The sequence below is a fragment of the Littorina saxatilis genome, linkage group LG4 (genome assembly GCF_037325665.1).
Source record: "Littorina saxatilis isolate snail1 linkage group LG4, US_GU_Lsax_2.0, whole genome shotgun sequence".
NCBI classification, from domain to species: Eukaryota; Metazoa; Mollusca; class Gastropoda; order Littorinimorpha; family Littorinidae; genus Littorina; species Littorina saxatilis.
The window spans coordinates 7,203,659-7,223,968 of record NC_090248.1 but is presented as its reverse complement, the minus strand read 5'-3'; the positions used below and the strand labels follow the sequence as shown (position 1 = coordinate 7,223,968).

General features: G+C 45.3%; 1 protein-coding gene across 1 annotated transcript in view; it reads right to left on the bottom strand.

The window, feature by feature from the left end:
- The window catches only part of LOC138963853 (S-adenosylhomocysteine hydrolase-like protein 1), a gene marked incomplete in the record, with an annotated part of 52,826 nt that overhangs the window by 11,052 nt on the left and 21,464 nt on the right, over nt 1-20,310 (bottom strand). Inside the window, 8 exon segments of the mRNA XM_070335711.1 lie at nt 1,129-1,223; nt 1,767-1,837; nt 3,891-3,979; nt 4,506-4,569; nt 4,790-4,836; nt 5,354-5,530; nt 6,731-6,856; nt 7,181-7,252. Of these exon segments, the coding sequence (XP_070191812.1) occupies nt 1,129-1,223; nt 1,767-1,837; nt 3,891-3,979; nt 4,506-4,569; nt 4,790-4,836; nt 5,354-5,530; nt 6,731-6,856; nt 7,181-7,252 (741 nt within the window).

Sequence of the window (20,310 nt, the reverse complement as noted above, 5' to 3'; positions counted from 1 at the left end):
GTTGAGAGAAGAAGAATAGAGCTGGAAAGGGAAGAAAAGGGAGAGAGAAGGAGACAGATTAAGGACCAGCAGGAGAGGGGGATGGGTGGTCATTAACAGACTAGTGAGGGAAGAGGTGTGTTTTGAGTGAGGTTATGAATGATTGCATGGATGTGGAGTGCCTGAGTGAGTACGGGAGTTGGTTCCAGATGGATGGGGCCTGGTAAGAGAAGGTGCGCTGGCCATATGTTTTGGTGCGTGCTGATGGTATCCTAAAAAGGCGGGTGTCTGCGGAGGATCTTAGGGAGCGAGAGGGGGAGTAGACATCAAGAAGGTCAGAAAGATAGCTAGGGGACGATAGATCAAAGTTTCTTAGGCAGAGTGTGGAGATCTTGAACTGCGTGTTTGTACATGCAAATGAGTTCAAAAGGTTTGATGTAGCCGGAAAGTAACAAGTAAGAAATAGAAGGCTGTCTGCCGGGAAATCAATGGCAGTTTGTTAAAAGAGGGATTTCGTTATACCCAGGTTTGTTATAGCTGGACTCCACTGTATGTAGTTAAAGTGTGTATCCAAAGAAAACGGGTGGTGGTGGGGGGTTTTGGGGGGGTAAAAACAGGTGACTGGTTTGTGTCGTGTGTGGTATGTAGACCAGGTCAGGGGTCAAGGTTAAGTCAGATCGTGTGAAGGATTGTGGTATAGATACAGTTCTCACCCAGCTGCAGTTCGCCGATTCGGGGAAGACGATTTCACATTGTTCAGTTTCGTAGCCCCAGAAAAATAGATAAAGAAGATACCAAAGGAGATTTCCTTCAGGTTGACCTGCACAGCGTGTTTCCAGTGTGTGCGCGAGGAAGCGCTGTCGAAAGCGCAGTGTCGATCTGGCAGTCGTGTCCCCGTAAGTAGGTTACAGACAGACAGATCTAGATCTAGTGTCTCCCACTCTTGCACCGTGTCCGCTATGCTTACTGTGTGTGTGTATGTGTGACGGAGTGAATGAGTTTGTGTTACTGTTTGTCGATTTCTTACGGGAGCCTTGAAGGCTTCGCCTCTTGTTTTTCTCTTCGTGAACTACTCAAAGATTGAAGTGGATCTGACTTTCAAAACACCTGACCCAATCACTGATTCAACAAGAAAGCAACTACACTCACGATGTCGATCTCTGTGTTAGAGTGTCCCATGTTACACACGATACAGCCGGTCTTCAGTCTGTCCAGCGCCTGTCGGTTCACCACGTTCTTGTTGCCTGTAAAACGCACATTCACAATTTACTTTGTTTCATTGTGTAACTCGACAATAACACAGGCATGTACGTACGCACGCACGTGCACACACACACACACAAATCTAGTATTGAACTAGACTGCTTGTTCACCACAATTTATTTGGCTCCAAACCAAGGTTTATTTTCAAACTGATTATATGTTCCTGTCAAGAACACAGTAAGAACACAGTTGATACAAGAGAAGGCTGAAACAAGCCACAAGAAGCTGTAAAACCTATGTATCTGTCTGGTAAGAATGTTTAAGAAGTATGTGTGTGTGTGTGTGTGTGTGTGTGTGTGTGTGTGTGTGTGTGTGTGTGCGTGCGTGCATGTGTGTGTGTGTGTGTGTGTGTGCGTGCAAGCGTGTTTGTACATGCATGGAAACATTGTGTGTGTGCTTGTTCATGTGTGAAATTGTTTTGTAAGCATTTAGTGGGCTTTTAAACAAATAAGCAGTCTACTTAAAATTACCATTACGATATTTACAGTACAGGTGATAATGATCGACTAATGTTAATGACTCACCTGTGCAGGTGATTAGGATGTCGATGTTGCGAACGACTTCGTCCAGTCTGACTACTCGGAACCCGTCCATACTGAAAAAATATATTAATTCAAACTGTTATAACATTGGCAGTCTATCCGTTTCTTAATTCATCCATATACTGATAAACAAATCACCATCAACCTTCATCTATGGATCATTTTTAGAAACATTTGATGTACCTGCATGACAGTGGAACCCCACCTCTAAAGGCCCGTCCATACACTCCCGTCCGACCCTGTCCACACTTGACTTATGCTCAAAACGGCCCACGTGGGAGCGCCGTAGCGTGCTGTGATCGCGAAGCGTTATTTGCAGAAGAATAGCGCGTGTTCTAATTTCTATGACACAGACATAGAACGACGGAAATTTGACCAATCAGAGCAAACCAGAGCGATGACGTCAGCTGCTCGCGGCGCGGCAGTCGAATGCAACTGAAGAGAGACCCGCTCCACTGATACCGCGTTGTGAAAAAAATCGTCGCTGTGTGGCCACTCGGCAATTCCCGCGCAACGCACAAAACGGCCTGCGGCGCATAGAGCGTAAAACGGCGTCCAAATGTGGTCCCCGCTTAAGACCCTATTAAATTTAGACTGCCCCCGCTGTCTGAAGCCTAGCTTTAAATAAAAAGAATAATTAAATTTACACTGCCCCCGCTGTCTAAAGCCTAGCTTTAAATAAAAAGAATAATTAAATTTAGACTGCCCCCGCTGTCTAAAGCCTAGCTTTAAATAAAAAGAATAATTAAATTTAGACTGCCCCCGCTGTCTAAAGCCTAGCTTTAAAATAAGAAGAATAATTAAATTTAGACTTTTCTTTATTTGATGTTTAACGTCGTTTTCAACCGTTCAAGGTTATATCGCGACGGAAATTTAGACTGCCCCCACTGTCTAAAGCCTAGCTTTAAATAAAAAGAATAATTAAATTTAGACTGCCCCCGCTGTCTAAAGCCTAGCTTTAAATAAAAAGAATAAAAAGATGGTTGCTCACAAATCATGTCTGCAAATTGCCCTCAATTTGAAGAAACCCTCCCTTGTGTAAGCAGGCATGGGAATTAAAAAAAGCTGAAATTTTGTAAGTATAATAACAACATCGACGGCGCAAAGCGCCTAGCCTAACTTGGGGTGTTCGGGGGTGGACAATTCCCATGCCTAGCCTTACTTGGGGTGTTCGGGGGCGGACAATTCCCATGCCTGGCCTTACTTGGGGTGTTTGGGGGCGGACAATTCCCATGCCTAGCCTTACTTGGGGTGTTCGGGGGCGGACAATTCCCATGCCTGGCCTTACTTGGGGTGTTCGGGGGCGGACAATTCCCATGCCTAGCCTTACTTGGGATGTTCGGGGGCGGACAATTCCCATGCCTAGCCTTACTTGGGGTGTTCGGGGGCGGACAATTCCCATGCTTAGCCTTACTTGGGGTGTTCGGGGGCGGACAATTCCCATGCCTAGCCTTACTTGGGGTGTTCGGGGGCGGACAATTCCCATGCCTGGTAAGACTGATTTTTGGCGATCTTTAAAAGGGTTTCACTGTGCACTAGTGACATTACTTTACCCCATGTTTTGGACTGTTCAAAAACTTAACTGCAGCTCAGTCAGCCAGTCAGTGATCTGTCTGTCTGTTTTTGTAAGTCAGCCACTCTGTGTCTGTCTATAGATCTGTCAGTTCGCATGCTTGTCTGTCCATCTCAGTCAGTAAGCCAGTTTGTCTTTCTCTCTCTTTCTGTCTTTCTCTTTCTGTCTTTCTCTCTCTCTTTCTCTCTCCGTCTTTCTTTCTCTCTCCGTCTTTCTTTCTCTCTCCGTCTTTCTTTCTCTCTCTGTCTCTCTCCCTCTATCTCTCACTCTCTCTGTCTCTCTCTCTTTCTGTCTTTCTCTCTCTCTCTTTCTCTCTCTTTCTGTCTCTCTCTCTCTCTCCGTCTTTCTTTCTCTCTCTTTCTGTCTTTCTCTTTCTGTCTTTCTCTCTCTCTTTCTCTCTCTTTCTGTCTCTCTCTCTCTCCGTCTTTCTTTCTCTCTCTGTCTCTCTCTCTATCTCTCTCTCTTTCTGTCTTTCTCTCTCACTGTCTCTCTATGAGCAATGTTACAATGGTCCAAGTGGACATGGAACTGACCAGGCCTGCAAGGCACAGATGGGGTCGATCTCTGTCACCATGACGATGGCTCCCAGACCTTTCAGGGCTTGTGCACATCCTTTGCCTACCTGAAATCACACACACCATTCTTAATTCTACACACATTTCACCATGGCAGCAGAAAGACACGTAGCACATAATAAACACTAAACACTAACGCCATGAAGAACCAACTGACACACAGCCAGAAGTGTTGAAGTTTTAGACTCAGCAGTGTTTGGTAAAAGTATAATTTTCCATTTATTTAACCCTAGAACAATAAAGAACAAGCCCGCTGTGACCTTGAAATTGCAATCAAAACAACGTTCTAATCTAAAAATGTTTCAGCACAAAAGCTGAAAGACTTGGAGCAAATGTGAACAAGAAAAGCTAGTACGAATCCAAGCCTCAACAAAAGCTGACGGTACTTTACATTTGTCATCTTCTGGATATTTTCTGTAAGGCGTCACTCTTGTGGCAGATATGGCCTAAATTAGGCTTGGTTCAATCTAAAAACAACTTTTGAAAGTACATGGACAAAACATTCATTATTATGAACTATTACTACCTCAATTGTCTTTTTCTCATATTAAAACGTCAAATAACGACTCTCACCTCTCCGTAGCCGCAGATGAGGACCTGTTTGCCTCCAAACATCACGTCGGTTGTTCTCTTCAGCCTGAAAACAAGAAAAGGAAACAAAATGAAGGTTATCTATGTATTGTTAATTGACACAGAAGAGACAGACAGACTGACAAACAGAGTAAGAAATGGTAAGAAATAGAAAGAGAAATAATCTGTCAGACAAAAGTGTGTTGTAATATCGAGGGACCTGCAAATGAGAGGAGTTATTAGGGGAGGTAATCAGTCTGTATAAGAACAAAATAAAGTGTACTTACGCATCCAGAATGGACTCCCTGCAGCTGTACAAGTTGTCGAACTTTGTCTGCAAAACAACAAAGAATTCGCTGTCAACTTATTATTTTGACAAATTATCTAAAAATAACTGTACAAAAATCTTCAATCACTGTGAAATGAACGAAAACATCGGCAAAAATAAGAGCTTATAATAGAAGTCTTTAAATGGAGATAAATTCAGTGACATGATAAACAAAATGTTTGCCAAAGAAACCAGATCTTATAATAGGTCTCACAGGAGAGCATGGATGACTAAATCGTCCGCCCGATCGCCAGGGGCGATTTAAAAATCCGCCGGGCTAGTAGAAACCGCCTGGCAACTCGCCTGGCTGGCCTGTGAAAATGTTGGTCAAATGCAACACTTTTGGTAGTGATATCGAGTTTCAAAGCCATATAAACACAGCAGATGCAGCAAATGTGGTATGTACCGGGTCAGCAACATTTCGGGCGGGCTAGTGACTTTTTGAAGTTTCTCGCCCGGCTGGCGAGTTAAAACTTTGAGATTTGGCCATCCCTGGAGAGGTTTCACTGAATAGTAGACTGACCTTTGTGACGGAATCATTGACATTCATGGCGGGCACGGTGAGCTTGCCAGACTTGGAGAGCTGATAGAGGCGGTGAACACCGGTCACACTCTCCTCCACGATCCCTCTGATCATGTTGAACATGGCGGGGTACTTCTTCAGCATCAGGTGGGTGGCGTCACCTCCATCATCCAGAATCTGTCAGGAGAACAAATTAGAACATGAAACACACGTTTAAATGATAAACAGACAGGCTGCTAACGTACAATACAATATCCTCAATGATAAACAGACAGGCTGCTAACGTACAATACAAAATCCTCAATAAAAAAACAAGAAGGATAAACTATTGGAACATTTAACTTTTGACCAAAAAAAACATCATATACATGGACCTAAAGGTAGTCCTAAATTGAGCCTGAAGTTGACTTCGCAAAGACTTTGCAAAGTCTTTTTACCGAAAACTCAGTGCTAAAACTCTATGCGGCCATCTTCGCGAAGCACTCTTCACGTAGTCGACTTCGCCCTATTAAGGTCATGCTTTAAGTGAGTGTTTTACTTTGTCAAAAATTAAATGTTCCAGTAACTGACCTTTCTTGTTTTTTGATTCTACATACATGTTAACAATCGACAGAAAAAGACATAATTCAATCATTCAAAAACAGATGACTTCCAGCATCATAGCGTACGTGATTGTTCTTTATCCCCTGTTTTGGCCTAGAAACATCACACACAAACACCGTATAATTTTATCCATATATAACATTAACACCACATTATGTACACCCAACCTATAAAACATATAACCATCTCCGAAAGAAAAACCCACAAGCACAAAACCCTCTTCTAACACCTCTCTATTCCCCTTAATCTTCAGTAAACAGATTACTTACCATCAGCCATTGCCATCGCAATAGATATACATCAACATCAAGTCTGATATACATTAAGGCATGTCAAGTCAAATATCCATCCAATTCCTTAGAGAAGTGCCATTATGAGCACATTATTGGGAACGCATTAGTGGGAGGCAAGAAAAATAGAACCAGGGATAAAATACTGTTCCAGGAGAGAGAGAGAGAGAGAGAGAGAGAGAGAGAGAGAGAGAGAGAGAGAGAGAGAGAGAGAGAGAGAGAGAGAGAGAGAGAGAGAGAGAGAGAGAGATGGGGCTTTCAGACAGGCTCAGAAAGTATGGGTGGCAGGGGAAGTAAGCAGAATCTGTCTTGTGTATTTTCTGAAATTAATCTGTTCTGCCACAAGGGGGAGGGAAATGGGGGAGATGGGAGGGGGAGATGGGAGGGGGAGATAGAGATGCAAACTTTCAGGCAACCCTGGTAACAACACCAAAGACAAACAAAAATAAAGTGAAAAAAGTGAGAGAAAAAAAAATGCACTGACCATGTTTGGCTGCCATCCTTCGGCGTTGATACATTTGTCAATACTCCACCAGAAGTCCTCCTCCGTCTCCCCTTTCCAGGCGAACATACTGATGCCAGACTCTGCCAGGGCTGCCGCCACTTCGTTCTGCACACACACAAGTCATATAATAATACTGTACTAATGATAGCTGATATCACGAACCACAGAGTTTCGTGCTCTCCGCGCTTTACATCATAAGATTATGAATAAAACACACTGTGTCAAAAACTTTGTGGTCACTTTCAACAACACCAACTGGTCATAGCCAGTGTCGTACCAATTATTGATTAATCGGAAATTTATGGTATTTTGTGGTTTACATTTTCACCAAAAATACAGTGGTCCCTGCCATAGAAGTAAATGTACTGACAGACAGACATACAGACAGACATACAGACAGACAGATGGACAGACAGACAGACAACAAACCTGTGTAGAGTAGATGTTGCAGGCGGCCCATCGTACAGACGCTCCCAGTGCTACCAGTGTCTCGATCAGCACCTGCACACACACAAAGAAATGTTGGAGTCACTTTTTGTCACGTTTGAGCATGAGACGACAATATGTGTGTTTTACGCAAGGCGTACGTGCATCACGTCTGCATGAGAAAACAGAACTGAACATATTTTTTTTGCAAGGATGAAGAATTAAGGTTGGGCCTTCTTTTTTTTTAATTTTTTTTTACAATATGTCCTGAGAGAGAGAGAGAGAGAGAGAGAGAGAGAGAGAGAGAGAGAGAGAGAGAGAGAGAGAGAGAGAGAGAGAGAGAGAGAGAGAGAGAGAGAGAGAGAGAGAGAGAGAGAGAGAGAGAGAGAGAGAGAGAGAGAGAGAGAGAGAGAGAGAGAGAGAGAGAGAGAGAGAGAGAGAGAGAGAGCATATATATCGAATTGACATCTTGCATTGGAAACGATACAGAGACAGACTGATAAAGTTAGCCTAAAAAATGAGAAGAGCAGGTAGCCTGGACTGCAGACTTTGAGCAGAAACCCATCATCTTTGCCTAGTTTATTCCCCACTGACAAGAAGGTGAGCATTAGCTTTTACGGTTTTTTCCTACCAAAGCGCCCCCTCCAAGTTCAAAAGCAACCCTCGGCAGGGTGTGCTTTGGGGGACGGAGGGTACCTAGCTCTGTTTTTTGTCGGCTTGATGAAAAGAGAAGTTCTATGTTCTGCCCATCTCTCTATGGGGCCATTTTTGCAACAACCCTTAAAGGTGTCTAAACCTTCCCATCTAAAATATCATACAGATCAACACAGATCTGTCTTACTTTTCACGTGGGATAACAACAATTCAGACCTGGGAACCCCTGTTTTGTTTTTTGAGTATTCTCAAACAAACTTGGTGTATTTTCAGAAAAATGAGTGTACTCCACACAACATTTGAACATCCATGATTCAAACATGTTTTATGTGCGTGGGTGCGTGCGTGCGTGCGTGTGCGTTGTTTCTGCTTTGTGTGTTTTCTTTTTTTCTCGGTAGGGTTTTAGATGCTGGGCAGTGTTTTGCATCTCACCCCCCCTCTCTCTCCGTCTGTCTCTCTCCAATTGACGTACCCCCCTCCCTCTATTCACCCTGCCATGGCCACTGCCTTTAATGAAAGATGTGCCTCACGCAACTGCCCCATCACGGCGAGGGGACCATTTCCTGTAGTTCTCCCCCAGCCCCAGGGCTGGGCTCTGTGTCCCTTCTGCTATACATGTAATGCTCATTATATCTATTACTCGTCTCTGTCCATCTGTCTGTCTTTCTCCCATCTGTGCCAGTCTCACCACCTCATGCTGCTCCTAATCTTGTCGACAACACAACCGCCCCCAACACGCCCCCCCTCCCCCCACCCCCAATTATAGAATTTCCATTTCTCCGTTTTCTTTCTCCATCATTTTATTTCTTCGTCTGTCTGCCTTTTTGATGACAACCTCCCCCCCCCCCCCCCCATTTTATTTTTTAAATTATTTATACAAAGCCGGGTTTTGCCGTGAGTGCGTAAAACTTACATTTTCTCTCTTCTTGATGACGTTCTTTCGCTTTATCCTTCTAGCTTTTCAACTCCCTCTCTCGCGTCTGTCTCTATTTCTCTCCAAGTTTTTGCCTGTTTGTTCTGATTTGTCTTCTGTCTGTCTCTTACCAATTCCTCAAACTCACTCTGTCTGTCTGTCTCTCCCATCGCCTATTTTCATTCAGATCATACGCCGGAGGAGCGTTAAAGATTCATCTGATTTTATTTCCACTCGAGGTTCTTTGACTGCTCAATCTCCATGACATCCACGTCTGAATGGGTCTCTCGACAAGCACTCAGCCTTGGGGACATTCATGCTTCACATGCACACAGACACCCCCCCCACCTTTACCTTTTCGCCTCCTACCCCCCCCCCCCCCCACCCGTCACATAATTCAACATGGACCTGAGCGCGAAAATAGAAGAGGATGCTACATGCACATCGACACACGCTCACTGGCGGGGACGGAAGGGCAGACACTCTTTCTATAGGGCCTAATCTTTAGTTCTCTCTCTCTCGCTCTCTCTCACACACACACACACACACACACGCGCACACACACCTACACACACACACACCTACAAACACACACACACAGATCATCGGCTGACCAGCAGCCTGGTAGGACCAGGGTTGAGGCAGAGGGGGATTAAGGTACCAAATCAGCTGTCTGGCAGCGAAAGAAATGCAAGGAGCTAGATCGAGAGATAGTGGGCGACAGACGATGCCAAGTGAGCAAAGGGGGCTAGCATCTTCTAGTCTCCCAGTGCATGAGAGTGAAGGTTACACTGAGGACACATGACTGACGTCAAGCAGGGCGAAATGGGGTGGGGGTGGGGGGGGGGGGGGGGTGTGGCGGGGAGCAGGAAATAATTTCCCCGCCAATTCCGCGTGCCGAAAGGAAAGCAATCTCCGATCAGCCCCCAGATCAATACAGCCAGCCAGTAGCTCGCAATGACGTCACACGGCCGCCGGATTCTTCTTCGGGGACTTACGTCATAGAGTCGCGTTGGGGCGTGACGTCATCCAGTAACGAAGAAGTTCATTCAGAGTTAACGCGCTAATTCAATTATCCACGCGAGGATAAATGCCAAACATGATACTTTTGAGCAGAGGCTGATGTGAGGGTCGGCGATTAAAAAGAGAAGAAGACAGAAAGAAAGAAAGAAAGAAAGAAGGAGAAGGAGAAGGAATGACATTGACGGAAAAATAACACGACAGTTGCTCAGCGATAATAACAACAACCAAAAAACACCAACCAACCCTCCCAAACCAACACCAGCATAAAACGTAGAGCTCACTAACAGCAAGCTAACACTCCCACCAAAAACCAACAGCAAAATAAAACACGCAAACAACCCCCCCCCCAAAAAAAAAAAAAAAAAAAAAAAAAAAAAGAAGAGAGAGAGAGAGAGAGAGAGAGAGAGAGAGAGAGAGAGAGAGAGAGAGAGAGAGAGAGAGAATGAGAATTAGACAGAGAGAGGGGCGGGGGGGGGGGGGGCACGAGAGAGAGTGATTAAGATGCCTGACCTTCCCTTCAGCACTTATGGGCTCTAGTCAGCAAGGCCCCGGTATCTTTTTTTCTTTATTTGGTGTTTAACGTCGTTTTCAACCACGAAGGTTATATCGCGACGGGGAAAGGGGGGAGATGGGATAGAGCCGCTTGTCAATTGTTTCTTGTTCACAAAAGCACTAATCAAAAATTTGCTCCAGGGGCTTGCAACGTAGTACAATATATTACCTTACTGGGAGAATGCAAGTTTCCAGTACAAAGGATTTCTTACATACTGCTTGACTAAAAATCTTTACAAAAATTGACTATATTCTATACAAGAAACACTTAACAAGGATAAAGGGAGAAACAGAATCCGTTAGTCGCCTCTTACGACATACTGGGTAAATTCTTCCCCCTAACCCGCGGGGGGTCCGGTATCTTCAGTCATAGACCAAATAGCCTGGACCGCCAACTAATCACGTGACCCTTCGAGGTTACGACTCTCGACTTTCATTTCATTCATTTCATTTTCATTACTTTATTGTCCCATCGCTGGGAAATTCGTGTCGCTTCCTCCCAGTGGAAAGCTAGCAGCAACGGAGTCGCGCTACCCAGGTGTCTGCGTGTTTAGGTGTGTATTCAGCCACCTGCAATTATGGCAGAATGACCAAGGTCTTTTACGTGCCATTGTGATGACACGGGAGTGGGACATGGCTTCTGTCTCTGGGTCTGCACATAAAGTTGACCCGTGTCCGTCCCGGCCCGAATTCGAACCTGCGACCTTCCGATCACAAGTCCAGTGCTCTACCAACTGAGCTACCGGGCCCCCTTTCAAGGGCGCGTCGCGTCCGGTTTGAAAGGCCAGCGATTCGAAGACAGTGAAAAGAAAGCACGCTCCAGTTATTTGTGACAATGGGAGGTGACAATGAACCTGATTTTCCAAACTAAACTTTACAAAACTCATCGAAAAACATGTTCCATATGCACTTTTGCTGAGTTTATTTTAGCATTTTCAGAACTTACCTCGGCAACTTCGTCCATGTTTACAATCGACACCGGATATCAATCAATCAATCAATCAATATGAGGCTTATATCGCGCGTATTCCGTGGGTACAGTTCTAAGCGCAGAGATTTTTTAATTTTTTTAATTTTCTTTTTCTTTTTCTTTTTAATGCAATTTATATCGCGCACATATTCAAGGCGCAGGGATTTATTATGCCGTGTGAGATGGACTTTTTTTTACACAATACATCACGCATTCACATCGGCCAGCAGATCGCAGCCATTTCGGCGCATATCCTACTTTTCACGGCCTATTATTCCAAGTCACACGGGTATTTTGGTGGACATTTTTATCTATGCCTTTACAATTTTGCCAGGAAAGACCCTTTTGTCAATCGTGGGATCTTTAACGTGCACACCCCAATGTAGTGTACACGAAGGGACCTCGGTTTTTCGTCTCATCCTTAAGACTAGCACTTGAACCCACCACCTAGGTTAGGAAAGGGGGGAGAAAATTGCTAACGCCCTGACCCAGGGTCGAACTCGCAACCTCTCGCTTCCGAGCGCAAGTTCTTTCTTTCTTTCTTTATTTGGTGTTTAACGTCGTTTTCAACCACGAAGGTTATATCGCGACGAACCGAGCGCAAGTGCGTTATGACATCCCCCTGATTTCTGAAAGGCCATGTAAGCGTAGGTTCCTAAATGCGAGAGGCGCTACCTCGTAATAGAGAGAAAGAGCGGAGAGAGAGCTAGTTGGCGGTCCAGGATAAAATAATTCTTTATTTGGTGTTTAACGTCGTTTTCAACCACGAAGGTTATATCGCGACGAGGGAAAGGGGGGAGATGGGATAGGGGAAAGGGGGGGGGGGGAGATGGGATAGAGCCACTTGTTAAGTGTTTCTTGTTCACAAAAGCACTAATCAAAAAATTGCTCCAGGGGCTTGCAACGTAGTACAATATATGACCTTACTGGGAGAATGCAAGTTTCCAGTACAAAGGACTAAACATTTCTAACATACTGCTTGACTAAAATCTTTACAAACATTGACTATATTCTATACAAGAACCACTTAACAAGGGTAAAAGGAGAAACAGAATCCGTTAGTCGCCTCATACGACATGCGGGGTGCAGAGAAATAAGGATGTGGAAAAGAAGACTTTTGGTAAGTGAAATAAAGGTGATGGATCCAGTCAGGTAGAAATAAGACAAGAAAAGAATTGGAAAACTGCAGGGAATAGTAGAGAGAGTTTTCTTGGAAGGAAATATAGGTGAAAGGACTGGTAAGGCAGCAATAAGACAAAAGAAGAGAAGAAACAGAACCGTTAGTCGCCTCTTACGACATGCTGGGTAGCATCGGGTAAATTCTTTCTAGTCCCAACCAATATGGGACTCCCCCTAACCCGCGGGGGGGTGGATAAAATAATGGTCTATGCTTCAGTGCACTTCCCGTCCCTCGCCTCCCACCAATCACCGTGATTGATTCCCACCCCTATCACGTGCACCTCGCGCCTTTCATTCCATTGGTCAATGAATATGCAAATGCTTGACCTTTAGAAACGAACGAGAGGGTGCATTCCGTTCAATCACAGATTCAAAGCAACAAGAAACCTGAAATCGGCTCCATGAAACACAGGGCTGAACCATTATCGCAATTTTTGCGACAGGGCTGGCGGAGATTGCAACAAACTAAGACGTCAGATTTTACAACCAACTGGACATGCAGCATACTATCTAGAATCTGTGACAGGATTGCTTGGTTAGCTGGGTTGGTTGGTTGTTGCTTTTTTACATTTGATCGTATGTGCAGCAGATGCTATCCAAGACCGATGCAAGTTTTGTTTTCTTGCTCAGGTCTCTGCGACAGGGAAATACGCCGTGGCCAGCACTGCAGCAAGACGGGTCCGACGAATAAATCTCTTGCACTATGCCGTGTGTTGCACTATGCCGTGTGTTGTACTCTTGCACTATGCCGTGTGTTGCACTCTTGCACTATGCCGTGTGTTGCACTCTTGCACTATGCCGTGTGTTGCACTCTTGCACTATGCCGTGTGTTGCACTATGCCGTGTGTTGTACTCTTGCACTATGCCGTGTATTGCACTCTTGCACTATCCAGGTTTCCCAATTGCTTCGTTTCCGGCCGATTTATGTGGAGCACGTGATGCGCAAAAAAATATTGGCTGTCTAGAAGTGTCGTCTGCGCAATGATCGCGGCGGCTTTCTTGACCGCCAAGGACGACCACGCACGTTGTGAGACGTCATTCGTTAGACCTTAATGCCGTGTGTTGAATACCTCAACTTTTCTGGACATGCCCAGACGGAAGAGTGTATTTTGGCACTGTCTTAAAGTTCACTCCAGGATGGACCATTTGAATGGGAGGGAGGGTCTTCCAAAATCGAGGCAGACGCAGTTAACATTTTGCAATAATTTTGAAAGGGGTATTTTGGGTCTCTCCTTGAGAAAACAAGAAGGGCAAAGCCCATACGACTCACATGCTTGACCTTGACCTAACTAAACCTAGCAATGACATCATACACTAAGAACTGCTTTACACATTTTTCCTACCAAAATACATGTGACCTTGACCCAAGGTCAGGTCATGCAACACAAAGCTGTCAATTCAAGACATAGGAAGTACAATGGTGCTTATTGGCTCTTTCTACCATGAGATATGGTCACTTTTAGTGGTTCACTACCTTATTTTGGTCACATTTCATAAGGGTCAAAGTGACCTTGACCTTGATCATATGTGACCAAATGTGTCTCATGATGAAAGCATAACATGTGCCCCACATAATTTTTAAGTTTGAAACAGTTATCTTCCATAGTTCAGGGTCAAGGTCACTTCAAAATATGTATACAATCCAACTTTGAAGAGCTCCTGTGACCTTGACCTTGAAGCAAGGTAAACTAAACTGGTATCAAAAGATGGGGCTTACTTTGCCCTATATATCATATATAGGTGAGGTATTCAATCTCAAAAACTTCAGAGAAAATGTGAAAAATAGCTGTTTTTTAGACAACATTTATGGCCCCTGCGACCTTGACCTTGAAGCAAGGTCAAGATGCTATGTATGTTTTTTGGGGCCTTGTCATCATACACCATCTTGCCAAACTTGGTACTGATAGACTGAATAGTGTCCAAGAAATATCCAACGTTAAAGTTTGCCGGACGGACGGACGGACGGACGACTCGGGTGAGTACATAGACTCACTTTTGCTTCGCATGTGAGTCAAAAAAGGGTACATTTGCCGAGTAAGGGTGGGTGGTGGGGTAGGGGGATTCCAGAACACAGGTTCCCAGAGGTATATCGATATTCGCTTCATCCCCCCCCCCCCCCCCCCCCTCCACGCATTTCCCCTCACAGCAGAGCTATCGATATGCACGTCATCTATATCCCCACCACCACCAACTAATCCGTCTACCTGCCTCTCTGCAGTGATATCGATATTCACTTCATCATGTGTATCAGACTGAGTAAATCTCATCTCTCCCTCCGTGCCGTGATGTATTGCAGCTCGGTCATAAGGTGACGTGATACCCTCCCAGACCTGCCATCGCTCAATCCTGCTAATCCACACGGCGCGCTATGGGGACATTGTCATCTCTGGCCCACACACCAAGTCTCTCTGCTACGTGTCTTGGGAGCGTTGGATCAGGTCTGCGTTCCTTGTCTCAGATACCTTGTTTTCCCCGCGTGTTAACAACCACGTTCATCACCACACCCCATTGCAATATTGACCATTGTGTGAGCAGGCCTTAATTGATAGGTAGAAATGTTCGCTCATTGTGATTAGGCCTTATGACCCTGTCACACCTTGACGATTTAGCCAGCGTACACAGACGTATGCAAAATTTGGCGAATATGCTGGCGTACGTCGAATAAGTTATGGATACATTTTGTATACGTTAAAGAGTACGCTGAAACACGCTGGTATACATATAATGAGTAGTACCGACCTTTCAGCATAGATCATCTCGTGTAACCACTACCAGGCTTATAAATGTTTTATTTTTTATTTATTTTACACGGGATAAAAACATCCTTCTGCTTGGACGCGAACACACATTCTACAGCCTGACTGTGTCCAGTGCAAAGTGGGTATTTCTTGGTCCAGTGCAAAGTGGGTATTTCTTGGTCCAGTGCAAAGTGGGTATTTCTTGGTCCAGTGCAAAGTGGGTATTTCTTGGTCCAGTGCAAAGTGGGTATTTCTTGGTCCAGTGCAAAGTGGGTATTTCTTGGTCCAGTGCAAAGTGGGTATTTCTTGCTGAGTTAAACGATTCCGCAGATTGACACCGGTGTGAAATACGAAATTAATTCAGCAACACATTCGTACTGTGCACAGCAAGAAGCCAGGTGCAGAATGTTGGTGTGTGTGATAGTGGCAGGATGCTCTTATCCAGTGTAAAAGCCAGGTCAGCCTTATGGGGGAGAACAAGATGCTCAACATGACAACAAGGACGGTAACTAAGGGCTGCTCACAGTATTGCGCTGCAGACACAACCATCTTAAGGCCTGCTCACACAAACGCTCCATCACTGTAACGTGGGATGCGCCCCTTTACACCAGTCGTCTATTTATCGTTCCTACATAATTATCACATTGGGGAAATCTCTCCATAAATCTCCGGACCCACTCTCTAAAATCACAGGAGGAATCCGAGTCCGCAGAACCTGTTCTTTGGCACGCGAGAGCTTTCCGTGCCATTCTGGGATTAATTAAAGCTCGGAGATACACCATGCATGTCGTGTCTCTAACGATGACCTCGCCAGGACCATCGCAGAACTTAGAATTTAAACGCGAGAGATGTGTTGTGTAGCGGTACCCTTACTTCTCTTCCCGTGCCAGTTCATTTCTTACAACCTCAGATATGTCGTACAATTTAAGCACGAGAAATGCGTTGAATGGCGTTACAGAGTCTTTCTCCTCCCGTGCTAGCTCAATTCATTTCACCTTGGAGATGTCGTAGAATTTAAGCATGACAAATATAATGCGTTGAATGGCGTTAGAGTTCCCATCCACTACCAGCTCAATTCATTTCACCTTTCACCCGTCTCTCCCCATCTCAACGACCACACAAGAATTCTATCCTACAATTCGTGATTTGTCTTTTTTGTTGTGTGTCTCGGGTAGCTCCCTCCACACGACCTACGCAAGAAGCCTACTGGCCACTTGACTGTCTTTCCCTTTGCCTTTTCCCATTCTCTCTCGATGGCACATTCACCAAAAGCCAAGACTCTGGAGTCTGTGGAACTAAGCCAATGGCATTTCTTCCCCCGCAAGAGAAATCTATAACACACAAGTACTGTATTCCGTTTCTTTCCTTTCTTCCTGGATGGCACTTACACGAAGAGCCTAGACTGTCCACTCCGTCGAACCCAGCCAATGGGACTCCCCTAGACTGTCCACTCCGTCGAACCCAGCCAATGGGACTCCCCTTTCCAAAAAGATGCAAGAAACACTTCTTTTTCTGTTCTTTTCTTTTGCTCTTCGGATTGCGAAGTCTGAACTGTCTAGTCAGTGGCTAGCCTGCCAATGAACTCCCCTTCCGGAAAATAAGTCAGAACTCGATACAGGACACTAGTACTTTTCCCCTCTGTATTTCCCCCTTTCTCCATGGATGGCACGTTTAAAAGCCAAGATTATCGAGTCTGCAGAAGCAAGCCAATGGACTCGCTTTCTCGCAAATTTCAAAGAAATCTATTGAAAACTTGTAACTAATTTGTCCTTGCAAATCTGAAAGAAATCTATTGAAAACTTGTAACTAATTTGTCCTTGCAAATCTGAAAGAAATCTATTGAAAACTTGTAACTAATTTGTCCTTGCAAATCTGAAAGAAATCTATTGAAAACCTGTTATTAATGTTTCCTTGCACATCTGAGATAAATGTATTGAAAACCTTTCATTTCTTTCTTTGTTTTGCTGCCTTTCTCGCTTCGAAAAGCCAAGAGTAAAAAATAAATTTCCAGCCTTGTGGAACCTAGCCAATGGAACATCCGCCCCGCAAATATGCCAGAAATCTATAAGAACATTCCTTATCATTTCCCTCTTTTCGTTTTCTTTGACTGACGCACGTCCACCAACGGCCAAGACTTTCGAGCCAGAGGAAACCTCGGCAATGGCATTTGTGATCACAATGGATCTCATCGTGACCCTGCACTGGCATCTCCACATTTTGGAGATCTCACGCCATCTCCGAAAACATCCCCTGAATGCCAGGGTGTGGGTGTGGGTTGCTGTACCGTTACTATGGTTACTATGGTTCTTCTCTTTCCAGAAAATATCATCTCGGAGGTGTTTCCTTCTGTACTTTTTGTGATCCCATTTCAAGATACTTACGAAGTATTTTCTGTCACGTGCTCTAGACACTCTCTGTCTCTCCAAACAATCTCTCTCTCTTTCTCCTCTCCTTGTGTCTATTTAGTTCCCCATATAAGTCTGTCCCCACCTTAAAAACTCCCATATTTATCCCCCCACTCCCCCCCAGCTGTCACTCCCTACCCAACACGGCGGAAGCATAGACTCGCTAATTAGAGTTACCACTTGCCTACAAGAGGGATTTCTCCGCCCCCCCCCCCCCCCCCCCCCCCACATGTCTTACCCCTTCGACACGTCCCCTCCCCAAATCCCATTTTCCCAATGCCTCTACGGTATCACAACCTTCCACATGCATCCATACTCATTAGATGCCGGCGCGTGGTCCCCGCTAGCTCAGCTGATGATGGCCTGGGGTTAATGCGATGACTGCGGCAAGGATATAGCGCCCCTGCACCTTCTCGCTTCCCAAATTTCGTCGGTGTCATTGTCGGTCGCAACATCAGACCTTACACCCTCCCCACCCCCCTTCTTGCAGCCTTCTTCTCAGCTGATGATGGTGTGAGGTTGATGAGATGACTAGGGTGGAAAGCATCGCACCACGCACTTTCTCACTTACATTCTCATCGAACTCGTTGGTGTCATTGTAGGTCGCCACGTCAAACCTTAACACCACCCCCCCCCCCCTCCACGCTAGCTCAACCGATGATGGTGTGGGGTTGATGAGACGACTAGGGTGGAAAACATCGCACCACGCACCTTCCCGCTTCCATTCCCATCGAACTCGTTGGTGTCATTGTCACTACATTCACGCCCTACATTATGCCCAAATTCATCCTTCCTCTTTCTCTTGCACCCCCCCCCCTCCCATCCCGCACTCACGTTAAGGGTATCTCTCTTTAAAGCATTTTCTCTGTTATTTTCTGTATGTCTATCTCTCTCTTTCTCTCTCTCCTTTCCATCTTTCCTTGGGAGATCTCTCTCTCTCTCTCCTCCCATCTCTCTCTCTCTCTCTCTCTCGCTCTCATCTCCATCTTTCCTTGGCAGATCTCTCTCCCCCTCTCTTTCCTCTCCATCTGTCTCTTTCCTCTCCATCTGTCTCTTTCCTCTCCATCTGTCTCTTTCCTCTCCATCTGTCTCTTTCCTCTCTTTCCTCTCCATCTGTCTCTTTCCTCTCCATCTGTCTCTTTCCTCTCCATCTGTCTCTTTCCTCTCCATCTCTCTTTCCTCTCCATCTGTCTCTTTCCTCTCCATCTCTCTTTCCTCTCCATCTGTCTCTTTCCTCTCCATCTGTCTCTTTCCTCTCCATCTCTCTTTCCTCTCCATCTGTCTCTTTCCTCTCCATCTGTCTCTTTCCTCTCCATCTGTCTCTTTCCTCTCCATCTGTCTTTCCTCTCCATCTGTCTCTTTCCTCTCCATCTGTCTCTTTCCTCTCCATCTCTCTCTTTCCTCTCCATCTGTCTCTTTCCTCTCCATCTGTCTCTTTCCTCTCCATCTGTCTCTTTCCTCTCCATCTGTCTCTTTCCTCTCCATCTGTCTCTTTCCTCTCCATCTGTCTCTTTCCTCTCCATCTCTCTCTTTCCTCTCCATCTGTCTCTTTCCTCTCCATCTGTCTCTTTCCTCTCCATCTGTCTCTTTCCTCTCCATCTGTCTTTCCTCTCCATCTGTCTCTTTCCTCTCCATCTGTCTCTTTCCTCTCCATCTGTCTCTTTCCTCTCCATCTCTCTCTTTCCTCTCCATCTGTCTCTTTCCTCTCCATCTGTCTCTTTCCTCTCCATCTCTCTCTTTCCTCTCCATCTGTCTCTTCCCTCTCCATCTGTCTCTTTCCTCTCCATCTGTCTCTTTCCTCTCTATCTGTGTCTTTCCTCTCCATCTGTCTCTTTCCTCTCCATCTGTCTCTTTCCTCTCCATCTGTCTCTTTCCTCTCCATCTGTCTCTTTCCTCTCCATCTCTCTCTCCTCTCCATCTCTCTTTCCTCTCCATCTGTCTCTTTCCTCTCCATCTGTCTCTCTCCTCTCCATCTGTCTCTTTCCTCTCCATCTCTCTTTCCTCTCCATCTGTCTCTTTCCTCTCCATCTGTCTCTTTCCTCTCCATCTGTCTCTTTCCTCTCCATCTGTCTATTTCCTCTCTATCTGTGTCTTTCCTCTCTATCTGTCTCTTTCCTCTCCATCTGTCTCTTTCCTCTCCATCTGTCTCTTTCCTCTCCATCTGTCTCTTTCCTCTCCATCTGTCTCTTTCCTCTCCATCTGTCTCTTTCCTCTCCATCTCTCTCTCCTCTCCATCTGTCTCTTTCCTCTCCATCTGTCTCTTTCCTCTCCATCTGTGTCTTTCCTCTCCATCTCTCTCTTTCCTCTCCATCTCTCTTTCCTCTCCATCTGTCTTTCCTCTCCATCTGTCTCTTTCCTCTCCATCTGTCTCTTTCCTCTCCATCTGTCTCTTTCCTCTCCATCTCTCTCTTTCCTCTCCATCTGTCTCTTTCCTCTCCATCTGTCTCTTTCCTCTCCATCTCTCTCTTTCCTCTCCATCTGTCTCTTCCCTCTCCATCTGTCTCTTTCCTCTCCATCTGTCTCTTTCCTCTCTATCTGTGTCTTTCCTCTCCATCTGTCTCTTTCCTCTCCATCTCTCTCTTTCCTCTCCATCTGTCTCTTTCCTCTCCATCTGTCTCTTTCCTCTCCATCTCTCTCTCCTCTCCATCTCTCTTTCCTCTCCATCTGTCTCTTTCCTCTCCATCTGTCTCTTTCCTCTC